The sequence below is a fragment of the Amphiprion ocellaris genome, chromosome 1, assembly GCF_022539595.1.
Source record: "Amphiprion ocellaris isolate individual 3 ecotype Okinawa chromosome 1, ASM2253959v1, whole genome shotgun sequence".
NCBI classification, from domain to species: Eukaryota; Metazoa; Chordata; class Actinopteri; family Pomacentridae; genus Amphiprion; species Amphiprion ocellaris.
In genome coordinates this window covers 9,656,475-9,670,025 of record NC_072766.1, presented here as the reverse complement: position 1 = coordinate 9,670,025, position 13,551 = coordinate 9,656,475, and the positions used below count along the sequence as shown (strand labels likewise).

Genomic DNA, 13,551 nt, shown 5'->3' with positions numbered 1-13,551 from the left:
ATCCATGGATTTGTTAAGGACATCAGTATTATTGCAAGATAGCGGCACGGAGTCACTGTAACTATGACAACAAGTGAACGATACGTCAGCTGCTTGTTGACGATCACGTGATTGCGATTCTACTACAAATCCACCGCTGCGGACTTATCCGTTGGAAATTATACAACGACTGAGCAGCCTTGGCGGAGTACTGCGCTCTGTGAGTGCTGTTCTTATATGATGATGTAAAAACAATATAAATGTCAAATCTGTTGGTATATGATAGTTTAATTGGAGACGCATGTTTAGGTGAATACAACATCATATTTCTGGTACAGAAAGTGAGAAATGATACTTGTTTTGATTTCTTAATTTGAGGAATTTTTCTACAATATTAATTCAAACAAAGAGGTCAGCTCTTGAATACTGCATATTGGGAAAACTGTCAAAATGATTAAATCAGTAAATATGATTAACCCTCTGGATTCCAAGTAGTTTCTGGGCAATCACTGCTCCTGTCACGTTTTTACACACCGTGGGCTCATTTTTCACTGCAATATAAAGTCCTGCACTTCAACAGAAGCATAACAACCACAGCTAATGGTAGCGAGAACTTAAAAATGTCTACTGTGCAGTAGGACAAAGTTATAATGCCGTAAATCATAAAAAAGGAAAAACAAAGATGGAATTTCTTGAATGTTCATTTTTCAAAAAGTTAAAATAACCTGGAATCAAAATGTACAATATTTTTCGAAGTGCCCACAGGTGTTAGCAATACTGGAAAGAATGGTATTTCTACACACTATAGATGTTTTCAGTTTTTTATAGGCTTCTATACTTTCCACCTATCTGCTCTGTCTAAACACTGCCTGCAGGTCAGTCCATTCAGTTTTTTGTCTATTGGCTGTCACTAATGTCCTCCCGAATCTGGTCAGAGCAAACACCTAATTTTGGCAATTGTTTAAATGACTCATGTAGTATAAATTAAGTTTGATGAAGTATTACAATTGTAGATATCCTGACTGAACATTCCATCACAAATAAGTCGTTCAAAGACTGTATGAAATATCAACATTTTACAGTCTTTACAGTTTCTTGCTCTGATAAATGGTGTGACTGTGATTTTGTAAAGACAGTATGCCTTTCAAACCTGCTGACATGTTTTCGGGTTCAGAGCATTGAAGAACAGGTGAACAAAACTGTAAATCCAACTACAACAGTGTTTGATATTTGCTTTTACAGACATTTTTTTTTCATTTTGAGCCTGAGCTGTTAAACAAAGCTTACAATGTTAACACCGAAACCATGAACGTGTCATGAAAGATTAAAATAAATTGTGAAGCGTTTATAATCCGCTCCAGACATTCTAACATTCTGTAGTTGAAGATTTATCCTGCAAATCCCCGTGAACTCCATTCTGATGGGTCACAAGTCGATCAGAGGACAATCAGGAGCCAAGAAAAAGGCTGATGGAGGAAAAGCGAATGTCTGAAAGTCTCTTGGCCTGCGGGCTGGTTTCAATCTAAAAGCCCTCTTTATCACAATGAGGATGTCTGCTGGCATCATTTCATTTTTCCAGTCTATATTTGCTTCTTCTCTCTTGCTCGCTCTCTTGTCATGCAAAGGTCTCATCAGGAGAGAACCATGGCAACAGTCAGCTGTCACCTCTTAGCAGCCTCCTGTGATTAGACTAGGTCCACTGAACAAAAAGTCAGCCATTATCTCCTTGATTTGTCCCTTGTGCACAAATTGATAGCTGTACAGCAACTGGCATTTAAACTTCGACGCAATCAGCTTCACACAAACCCGACTGCACATGCAGTGTGATGCATGCATGTTTGCCCCCAGAACAACCCACATGTAGTTTACAGCAGCACAGGAACACAAGAAGAACAGGTAAACCGTAGCAGAAGTGTGTAGGTTGTTTATGCAGCTCTTTTAAGCATGATGTTTGCTCTGTTTGATGTAATATTTATGAAGCTTCACTCCCACCCCAAACCCCCCGTCACTCTCTCCTGCCGTCTATCTCCTCCCTGCTCAGCTCCTCGGCAGCAGTTGATGCTGCTGAAAGCCTCAGATGTCTGCCTCGCGTGATCACGGAGGAGGAAACTTTACAAAATGAAAACTAGAAGAAAAAAAACAACCTTTCCCCTTTGGGCTTGGTACTGATACTGTCTCGGTTGCACGGTGGCAAACATCCAGGCTCGCACTCGGAAATGTAATGTCGAGATAATTTCCTCTGGCCGGCGGTAGATGGAGAGAGGGCTTGAACCTGATACAGAAGGGATGATTTTAAAAGATTATGAAAGTGCTGAGAGCCCTTGGAAAGATTACTTATCTAAGTTCAACTGTAGGGCCCCACTCCATGAACAATATCACTGATTAATTAATCACACACATTAGTGGCATAAAACTGCACCTGTGTTGATCTAAACTGTTTCATTACAAACACGGGGATTCGACCTTGTCATTTTAAAAAAATAAAAAATAAATATCATGCAGCCCAGCGAACAAACCCCAAGCACATAGTTTAAATCCTTGCTTGGGGCTTAATCTCCTCCCCAGCCTCTGTGTGTGTTGCTGATTGTTTTCCAGCGTTTAGACCGTGACACGAACATGGAAGTTGATAAGAGCCGTGGCTGAACACTTGACCGGAATTAGAGACGTTGGTAGCTGTAATGCTTTTAGAAATGAAGCTGTACCATCTGTCAAAAGTGACACTCGAAACATGATAACAAGAAGTAAACATCCACACTCAAAAATTTAAACAAAAAAAAAAAAAAAGCCTCCTAACAAGCCTCGGATGCAGGAACAGTGTCAATTCATGTCTGCACGCTTTTTGATTTGTTGTGTTTAAAAGAGAGAAAGCAATTATTACCCTCTGTAATTGCTGTTTTAATTTGTATCTGATAACCAACATGGCTGTGCGAAACGCTACCTCCACAAACACACACACACACACACACACACACACACACACACACACACACACACACACACACAGCTACACACATTCTCTCTCTCTGTCTGTCTGTATCTCTGTCCTTCTGCCTGTTTGTGAGAGCAGCGATAGCGCACCTGCCGTTTGGTTTGGAGCTGTACTGTCTTACCTTCTTTTATTTACCTTCTTTATTTCCTCCTCCTCTTCCTCCTGTTTTTTGTGCTCCTGTGTCCGCTGACCTTGTCCCGTCCCAACGCCTGCCTGCCTGCCTGCCTGCCAGAGGGTTCAGAAGGCTGCCAAAATCAAGAAAAAGGCGGTGTGTAATAAACAGAGCAAAAGGACGACATTTGGGCCACTTTCCTACCACTCTCACCTTTTTTCTGTTTTTTTTTTCCATTACATTTTTGCCTGTCTGTGTATCCTCTGCCATCTGTGTCCAGCACGAGTTCATGCATTGAGTTCACCAAATCTTCTCGCCTAAAAGTGGTAGAATTTTTCAAACTCTGATCCTTATAACATATGATAGTAATGCTGTCTCAGTATTACAAAAATGAATGGCAGATTTTATGCAAAACAAATTAGAAAATGTTCGTGTGAAAGGATGCTTTAACCCTCTGAACTCCAAGCAGTTTTTGTACATTTTTACTCACTGTTGGCTCATTTTTCACTGCAATATACAATCCTGCACTTCTCTGAAAACAGAACAATCCTGGCTAGAAGTACCGAGAACTCAGAAATGTTCTATGTGCAGCATGAAAGTTATAATGACATAAACCATAAAAAAAGAAAAAAAGCTAAGCTTGAATTTTTTTGATAATACATTTTTAAAAAATTAAAACCTGGACTCAACATATACAACATCTTTCAAGTGTCCAAAGGTGTTACCAATGCTGGAGAAAATGGTGTCTTTACATACTATTGATTTTTAATTTGTCATTGTTTGCTCTGTGGAAACACAGCCTGCAGTTCAGCCAAAAACTCTCTGAACTTTTGTCACATGACTCTTACTCATAGCTTCTTGGTTGTGCACGGAATTTTTTTTATTGTTCAAAGAATCTGGTCAGAGCAAACAGTTTATTTTTGGCAGTTTTTTAAATGAGACACCTAGAATGAAGTGATTTTGATAAAATATCATAATTTTACTCCTAGGTTAATTTTCCCAGTTATCACACCTGATTATTTCAAGGCCCAAAATCTAATTATTCTTCCTGTTTTTACAATTTTTGGCTTTGGCAAAGGGAGTAAATTTGACATTTTTTTAAAGACAGCATGACTTTCAACCCCACTGGCAAATTTTGTGGTTCAGAGGGTTAAACTAATATAAACTATGATACAAAGCGCTACACTGAGAACCTGCTGAAACCAAATATAACATAAGCTCACTGACACGAATTTCTTTGCAAACACTGTGACCAACACAAGACAAGCCAGCAGGGCGCTCTGTGACAAAGCTCAGACTGTAGTATATCTTGGGGTTTTCTTACTACAGTAACACAACGTTACTGTGTATTAATCTGTGTAATAACCTGGGGGAAAGAGTTGTAAATATGCAACAACACTCTGTGTATACTGTGCAAGTAGATATTTTACATTCAAATGCAAACTGCACTCAGGTCTTGTACCATATTAACCACTTACCCCGAGTTGTGACTGATTTGTAATTGCATTTTTTATAGCAATTTAAGGTATACACATGCTATTATTAACACTTTAGAGCCAATTTAAATTGCTACTCTGAAGTGAAGGTCTTTGAGCCAACAAAATGTCTATCAACCAGTTGGCACCGTTACCGCATATTAATAATCCAAGATACCTAGAAATGATAACAGAAATTGAAATGAAGCACAATATACTCAAGAACGAAGACATCCAGTTTAATTTATGGGGAGAGAAGCATCAATAAACATCACCTAACCCAGTGGAAAGTTCATGCCATCAGTTGCAACTCAGATTTATGTTTGTGAATATTGTTTTCATAATTTGTACTTAGACTGCTGTTACCCAGAAGTAAATTAAGTTATGCATTTAGCAGATTGTAATTCAGTGAATTACTAATTGTGTACTATATTTGCAACTGTCTAAAGCAGGAAATAATTCTCAGTATTATTCACATCTTGCTTCTTTAAACTAGTGATTCTGAGACGCAGTGGAAGCAAGGATCATCTGTAAACAACCAGCAGCATTTTAGGCTTAATGCTATGAATCCCCGATGAGAGCTTAAAAGGAAACCTTTAAAGAGCTTTAAAGAACATTTCAGTTCTAAACTTTAGGTTTTAGCATCGGTTTTCGGCATCACAGAACGGCTCCGTTCTTTTATTTTGCTCTGCATTAATCTCAAAGGCAGAAGTGCATCATAAAAAAAGCAGATTTTCATTTTCTCTGTAGCAATAATCTTTTGAAGCCATTATGCATTAAATCTGCTGGACAAGACAGTGAAACAACATGACTGCAATCTCTAATGCTCACCTCACAAATTAACTAGCTGGGTCTATATGTAAAGCTGAAAACTGAAAGCTACTCCAAAATATGAACAAGCAGCCTGATGGCCAATGTTTCCTTTGTTTCTGTGCATTTCTATATACTTGATAGTGATAAAATGACACTTAAAGGACACATTTTCAAATTAACGGTTCTCTGTTTACTAAATAAAATATTCAATAACGGCAATATGTGTTTTATTTCTTTATCGCTCTTGCCTTATTTGAAATGCATAAGGCCGTTTTAATTCAACTAAAACAAATATGATTTTATTAGTCTGCAGCACACAGCGATTAGAGGGAAATGTGTGCTGGCTTGTTCTGTGCTGAAGCTGCATTGCTCTCGCTGGTGTAACAGCCAGCTGGTGAGGGTTTAGTGTTAAGCTGTTTTTTGTTTCCGTGCCAGCTCGCCATCTCCGTGCCAGGACAGTCGATGTAAACTAACACCACTGCCAAACGCTTTCTTTTTCTGCCTTTTCCACCTCACCTTTAAACTCAATAACCTGTCCATCTAACAGGCATTTCCTTAACCGGGCACTAAACTTATACATGCATGCACAACTAAACTAAGACTTTATCAAACGTGAAACGCACACACCATTCAGGCAGCTGCGTTTGGTGCAAAGATCTTGAATTACATCGATCTGACCAACTCTTCTGTTTGTTTGTTTCCTCAGAGTGCAGATGGAGATGCTCAAACCCTCACTGAGGTTGATCTGTTCATCTCCACCCAGAGAATCAAAGTCCTCAACGCTGACTCACAGGTAAGTACTTCATGTTTCTGTCCAAAGCACCTTCTCTAACCAGAATAAAAGCGGTTGCCCCTGAAACTACCTCAGCTACCCTGTGAGCTGTACACATCGGGGGAGTGTTGTTCTGTCATAGTTGTAGCTGAACTGCTGCTACCGACTGCGTCTTCAGAAACTCCATCTGTGATTGTTTTTTGTTTGTTTATTCTCATGACGTCACTGTCAGACTTCCCTTTGACCGAGGATAAAAATAGATTCTGCAAAGCCTAAAAAAAATTAATTCTGCATGAACATCTGTGCAGCATTGTCTTGTTTTTATAACAGGAAGGTTATATTATGTATACCCACACCAATGACCACAACTATGCTCAGTAAAATAATTGAAAAACACCCTGTCAAATGTCCAATATGAGCTTTTTTTTTTTACTCCTTCGAGCCCAGTCAACAGGTCAAAATTCAGACTGATGTGGGTTTTTTTGAAGATCTTAATGAATAAAAATCAGATTTATCAGTCAAATTTCTCATTAATCAGATTATTATACAAGGGCCAATATATAATTGTGAGACTTTTTATAACATAGTTGACAGGTATCATAGTTGACATTTTTGCTGTTTTCAGGTCTAAAATCAACATGGCCGCCTATAACCAAACACCACATGGGATTTTTAGAGAAAGATTCTTCTTAATATTATATATACAATTGAGTAAAACTGAAATTAAAAGTTATTTATAAAGATATTGTAGTAAACCTGTTGACATGCCATAAATCCTCACTTGACTCACACACTACTTTATATTAAATAACTCAGAAAGCCTTGGAGTCTTGCCAGTCTTTTCTTCAGGAGGAAATGACATCAAGTGGAGCAGGTCATGTGATCTGGAATTAACACACTTCCTAGAGAGGTGTTTTTGTAATGGGGAATTTAGTTGAAAGTGATCTCTTGGATACAATTTGTTATTTTCCATATAAAATTTGATATATTGTCAAAAAATAAATATCTGTCATGATTATCTCAAATTAATAAAAAGAACACAATCAAAACAATTTTTGAATCAGCTCATTTTATTTTTGTTCAGCTAATTAGAAGGTGGTTGTTATTAAATTTGGACGGTGATTTAGTTGACATTTTAGTGATATCCAGTCCTTTTTTATTAATAAATGACTGTTTCCATAATAAATAGTTATGGAATTTGTAAAGATATGATCATAATGAACATAAAAAACATTAGGTTTTCTTTAGCTTTAATAAAAATATATGCAAGATATATCCCATGGAAAGTCCCTCAATTATATATTGACCCACAAAGTCTCCCTTGATGCTTGTTAAACTTTGCCAAAGGTTTTGCTATTTAGTTTTCCAACAAGCCATGATGTAAAAGCAGCAGTGTGTGTCTTTACAGGAGGTTTTTGATTGAAACAGAAACGCTTAAGAGGTTTGCAGCTCTTCATGAATAGAACTGTGTGCTCACAGGAAGAGTTGAATGTATATGTGGGAGATGATTCATTTGCAGTATTTCGGTCTTTGCTGCTGTCTGACCATGTGAGTGTCAGAATGTGTATATGTGTGTGGGCAGCAGCCTGGCAGATAATAATGCGCTGCAATGCAGTGTCTATCTTCCTCCGTTTTCCATCTGGTTGCCACTGATCCTGGCACTTCCGAGGACGAGATTTTGCGTGCAAAGTCTTCGTTCAGCAATTAAAAGCTTGATGCTGCTTGCATGGGGCTCCTGACATTGATTCATAATAAGAGCAACTCCAAAGGTGGGCTGGAACAACAACGCTAATTAGGCCGGTGTAATAAAAGCGGTGCACAGTTAATGAAGTGAAGTTTACAAAACTGAAATAAAATCCAGGACATTATCATAACACTTGAACAAATACAAATTCCTCTCAGTGAACCCGCAAATTCACCTTTTAAGTCCAGATCTTCCCTCAGTTGCTTTTTCATTCAGAAATAATGCCTCATAAAATGTGCATTATGACACGAGACAATTATTAGGCTGAGTGAACAAACAAGATAACACGTTCAAATCAGTGTGTCTCATCAACACAAACAGTCCAAAGCCTCATGAGTTTTTTTTTCTGCACCCGTTCAATATTTTTAGATGAGCATCAAGTCTCAATCTAATTTCAAGAGAATTATTTGGGCTGTAATCAGATTATGCAGCAGTTTTTAATGCAATCAAGAGCAGGCCTGTTTGTTTTCAGTCAACAATGCTTTCATCTCACTTTCTGCCGTAAACGGATAACGCAGCTTTGACAAAGAAAGAAAACAAATATGAAGTACACTCGTTCTTTAATTTTCTAATGTTGCTGATCAAATGGAGCCAGATGTTGTCAGAAAAATGATGATAACCAGTAATAGTCACTTAGCAGAAAAACATAAATAGGAAGCTCACTGAGGTGAAATATGTCTAATTATATGGTTTTGTCAGTTAAAATGTGTCACTTTGGTGTAGTATTACTCATATTCATGGCACAGATGTTGGAGTCTCCTGTCTGTAGTTAAAAGAACTGTTAAGTGGGATTTATGTTGTGTTGCACAGAGTCAGCATTTAATGTAAAATAAGTAATTGTGTCTATTAACTGAAAACAGTAAATAGGCCACCCTTGTTTTCTTTGTTTTCTTCAATTTTCTTTCTTCAATCAAGTACTAACTCCTGTGTGTATCATGTGACTAGACCAGACAGAAAAGAAAACATGGAATAAAAGCACTGTTTTTGGCAGTACAATGTCATAGCTATTGATGTAAGAACTTATATGATTTTGGTTATTGTCAAGAAAACCATGGAAAACAGCTAGATATCAGCTCTTAAATTAAACTCTTATGAGCCATTTTTGTTGTTACCATTATATTTGTCCAAACAAATGTCCCTTTAGTTGCACCAGGCATTAAAATGAACAAGAAATTGACCAAAACAAGGGTTGTCTAATCATTTTTTCCATGACTGTATATTATTTGTCTCAGATATTTGAAGTAGGTGAATTTTATCATAGTTGTGCCTCAGATGTTTTCATATCCCAATAAATTACAAAACTGTACAAGAAGGATGGTGCCATGTATGTAGGCGGCATCATTATCACAGTCGGTTCTTTCAATATTAAGCTCATTATTTCCTTAAGCTGTCCTTAACTTTAAAGTATTATCATCAATGTATTTTGGTTGATGTGCCGACAGGAAACAATGATGGACAACGCGCTCCGCACTATATCCTACATCGCTGATATTGGGAACATTGTGGTCCTGATGGCGAGACGCCGGATGCCACGCACAGCCTCACAGGACTGCATCGAAACTACACCTGGGGCGCCTGAGGCAAAGAAGCAGTACAAGATGATATGCCACGTCTTTGAGTCTGAAGATGTAAGTGACTCCTAAAATCTATATTTTCACATTTACCAGCCTGTGGTGCTCCTTCATGAGATAAATTGTCTGTTCTGTTTTTATGTAAGTGTTTTCATTTGGCAGATAAATCACCAACATTTAAAGATAGTGAACAGATAACACTTGTGATTGCCTTGTAAGTGTTATGTGATTGTCTGATTTTATTTCAGCTTCCCACTTATCAACATTATTAAGCCTTTTCCTCAGTTTGCTTATCATCAACTTAGTTTTGTCATTTTTTTCTCTGCATTATTCCAAATGTGGTCAGTAATGTATACAAATTACCGAAATGTTGTGCAATATCCGATTAGAGCGACCCACTGATGTGCAATGATGTAAATTGGCTGGGCGCTTTTAATTTCTGATGTTTTTTTTTTTTTTTTAAACCACACAAAGCTGCCGCTCGGCTTGTTGAAGCAGATTCAGCAAGACTTGGCACCATGAACAATGTTGCGCTGAGGAGCCAGCAACTCTGTGCCAATCAGTATAAAGGCTGGACTCCAATCTGTCCCCTCTTCATCTAATTTTGCTGCCAGGTTTTAAAGGCCGGCCAGAGTTATAACGGAACCATTCAGCAGCCCATCAATCAACTTATAAACCGTTTCTGTTATTGTGATTCTGCTGGCTGTGTGCAGCGTTTCCTGTGTTGTGACTTTCTTTGTTGTTGTGCAAAACTAATTCACAGTGGGGAGTCCGGGTCATTCATGTCTGCAAATTCTGCAAGAGATTTGCATGCAAGTATGGAATTCAGTTAAATTGAAAAGCAAGAAAAATACAGGGGAAAATTATTCCTTGGCTCTAATGTTACTATTTTAGACAAATGTGTGCATAAATGCAGATAATTCTACACTGTGTATGTGTACACTATATGTAAGATATCATTCCATCTCTGTAGAAGAGACAATTATTCTGTGAAGTTTTTATTTTTCTGCCTGTTGTCCTCATTAAGCTTCATTTCTCTGGACTAAAAAAAAAGCAGGAAAGTTCACCTGTGTTTACTTCCTTTCTGTTCTTTGCTTTTATTCTACGTCTTTCAAAGGGAACAAATAGCTTATGACAGTGAGAATCAGTTTATATTATGCCTTAACATATTCTTGGCACATTCATTGCTACTATTATTTGTTGCCACCGGATGCTTTTTTCCTCTCGCTGTGTTGTTATTTATATGCAACTCGGTGAAGATTAGCTTTTGTTGATCCAACAAAACAAGATCACAAACACATGTTTACACCTCCTCTGTCTGCAGGCGCAGCTTATCGCTCAGTCCATCGGCCAGGCTTTCAGCGTAGCTTACCAGGAGTTCCTGAGAGCCAATGGCATTAACCCCGAGGACCTGAGTCAGAAGGAGTACAGCGACATCATCAACACCCAGGAAATGTACAATGACGACCTCATTCACTTCTCCAACTCTGAAAACTGCAAAGAGGTTGGTCTATATTAACCGTGCAATATATGCACTAGTGCCTCAGAAGATAAAGATGCATGCATTTTTTTTCCGCAGATGTTTATTTGTGTCAGTGCAGGGGAAAAAAAACCCAAGACATAAACACTGCAAGACTTTTGCATGTGGCACGAATCACACTCATGTTGCAGGGCCATTAGAGAAACACACAACTATAGTAGCTGTTAACTAATTAGACGGATTAAGAGGCAGATGGTACAGTAAAATCTACTCGGAGCATGTCAGCTCGAGCTTTTTTCTGCTGTAGCATTTCCTCTTTTGATAATACCGTGCCCTGAAAACATTACTGGAAGCTTTTGGAGAATTAGAAACCGTGAAAGAGTTTCTGCTGTATGAGCAGAGTGGCTGCATGGGCACCACCACACAGCTGCTATATTAGAGGCACATGAGTAATTTGTAGTGATGGGGAACCTGGGCTTTCTTGAAGCACTAAAGCTTCGTAGCCTTCAGCACTGTGTTAAGAATAAAATCATGTCTCAAGGCTTCATGTGTATACTAGTAGCATCTGCTGGTCAAAAGAATTGGAACTGGCAAACACATTCAATATTAAGTCAGTAATGAAATATGCACAATAGCTGAAACAGGAAAAGCCTGAATATTGAAATATTGATGTATTAAATTACTATAAACACAGGTGGAGATGCTGTAGAAATTAATGTCTGACATAATGTTATTTTATAACAGTAAGCATTGATTATAATCACTAATCTAAACTAAAATCCAAGAGCTTCTCAACATACAACCCCCATACTGATCTAAACATCTACCTGAATGGTATACAAACATCTCTACAGAGCTTCTCTACACTTTTCTTAAAGCTCCAAAGACAAACCTTCACTAATAATTTGTAACGTGGGAGATTTTCACTCACTGTCCCTATTTAAGACGATCAGGGGAAATCAAATAGGAATAACTTGTGTGCTAAAGAAAACTTCATGAATCCCTATGATAGAGGTGAGCAGTATGGACCCGTATCATAAATGGAAATTGATGGATCTGATAATATAGTAAACTATTTTTGTTAACAGATTTTATTTGACTTAACCCTTTAGAGGGCACTCATTGAAAAACTTTGAAATTCAAAATTTCAACCCTAAGCTGTTTTTGGAGGACATAAGACTTATTTACTTTTGTGATATTTTTCAAACTTTCTAATTTTCATGTCGAAATTCAAGGTCAATGAAATGACCATATGTGGTTCCTTGCCTGTTAGTGGTTAAAAAAGAATTCCAAGAAATGTATATATCATCACTTAGCACAACTATTCAACTGTAAAATGTGTGAGTTTCGTCACCTATCCATGGATAGTTTTGATGTTTCAACAGAAAATATGGAAGAGGACCGAGCCGCAAGTCCGTCTTTTTCCAACTTCGGAAATAAGAGAAAGTTTGATACGTTCCAGGTCTCTGCTGATTGGTCAAATGCCATGATGTAGTGTCCTGTAAGGTAGTGATCTTCGCTGATTGGCTGGGTGAAAACCTCATCCTTCTCAACCTCACCGAGAGTCAAGAGCAACGCCATATTTAATGTGTGCAGAAGTTACCAAATATGATCACTTGCCCCATAAAGGGTTGCATCTACAACAATGCACTATAATTTCAAGGCAGTTTCACAAGTTTATCTGCATATTTTTCTTGTCCAGCTTCCGTACTGTACGTACTGTAACGTAAATGGTACAAATTAATCACATTTGTGAATTCTACAAAAACATCAAAGCAAACAGAGGGTAGCAATAACTAGATCTAAGCTTGAAATTGTTATATTTCACCAAAATCCCTTCAGTACTGTGCTACAAATAAACTGTTTGCAGTACTATATTCTGTAAAAACTGTAAAGCCATATGTGACCCAACTACTGTCAACAGTCATGACAAAAATTCAGGGACTTTTCAGTCAAACTGGGCTGAAATGCAGGCTGAGTTTACACAAAGTACATAGGAGATAAGTATGGGAAAAAATTTTTAAAAATGTATATAGTAAAATATCTATAGTACGAATAGCAGCTGTTTCTTCCAACCTTGGTGACAAATGTGGACACAAATGTTGATTTCGCTGAACTAGTAACAGAACTCTAACTTTACTTTTTTGTGTGATTTTAACATTATAATTATCTCATGCAGTGCAGAAGACATTTTTGAGTTTTTCTTTTCTTCGTGCCATGGCTGTGCTGTTTCCATAGAGTTGCAGGATTTTATATTGCAATAAAAAAAACAAAAAAAACACAGAGTAAAAAAACACCTGGAAACTAATTGGGTTTCAGAGGTTAATAAATGTCTGAATTAGTAATTTGATTGCATTCATTTGGCCTTTTGGAGCCTCAATATATGTGTTATCTGCTGCCTCTTGTTCTCATAGTTTTTCTATGCAGCTCTTGTATGCTCTGGGTCATATTTCAACCACTTATTTCTAATCAGTCTATGCTGGCCCCTAATAGGATTTGTAGGGGTTCTGATTTTAGTCCCTCACTCAAAGCCTTCTTGAAGAACACCTTGCATCTCAGGACCTTTGAGCATATAATAATGGAAAACCTCTTTAAGGGCATGAAATACATCCCACC

At 37.8% G+C, this 13,551-nt stretch overlaps 1 protein-coding gene across 4 annotated transcripts in view; it reads left to right on the top strand.

Annotated features, from left to right (window-relative positions):
* Positions 1-13,551, top strand: part of apba2b (amyloid beta (A4) precursor protein-binding, family A, member 2b) — a 71,793-nt gene that overhangs the window by 52,546 nt on the left and 5,696 nt on the right. For 3 of the 4 annotated variants that reach the window (XM_023276690.3, XM_023276691.3, XM_035951191.2), the window contains exons 7-10: positions 3,201-3,236; positions 6,075-6,161; positions 9,327-9,512; positions 10,780-10,959. In XM_023276690.3, the coding sequence (XP_023132458.2) occupies positions 3,201-3,236; positions 6,075-6,161; positions 9,327-9,512; positions 10,780-10,959 (489 nt within the window). The remainder of the gene's footprint in view (positions 1-3,200; positions 3,237-6,074; positions 6,162-9,326; positions 9,513-10,779; positions 10,960-13,551) is intronic. The other variant, XM_023276692.3, reaches the window with a different exon arrangement.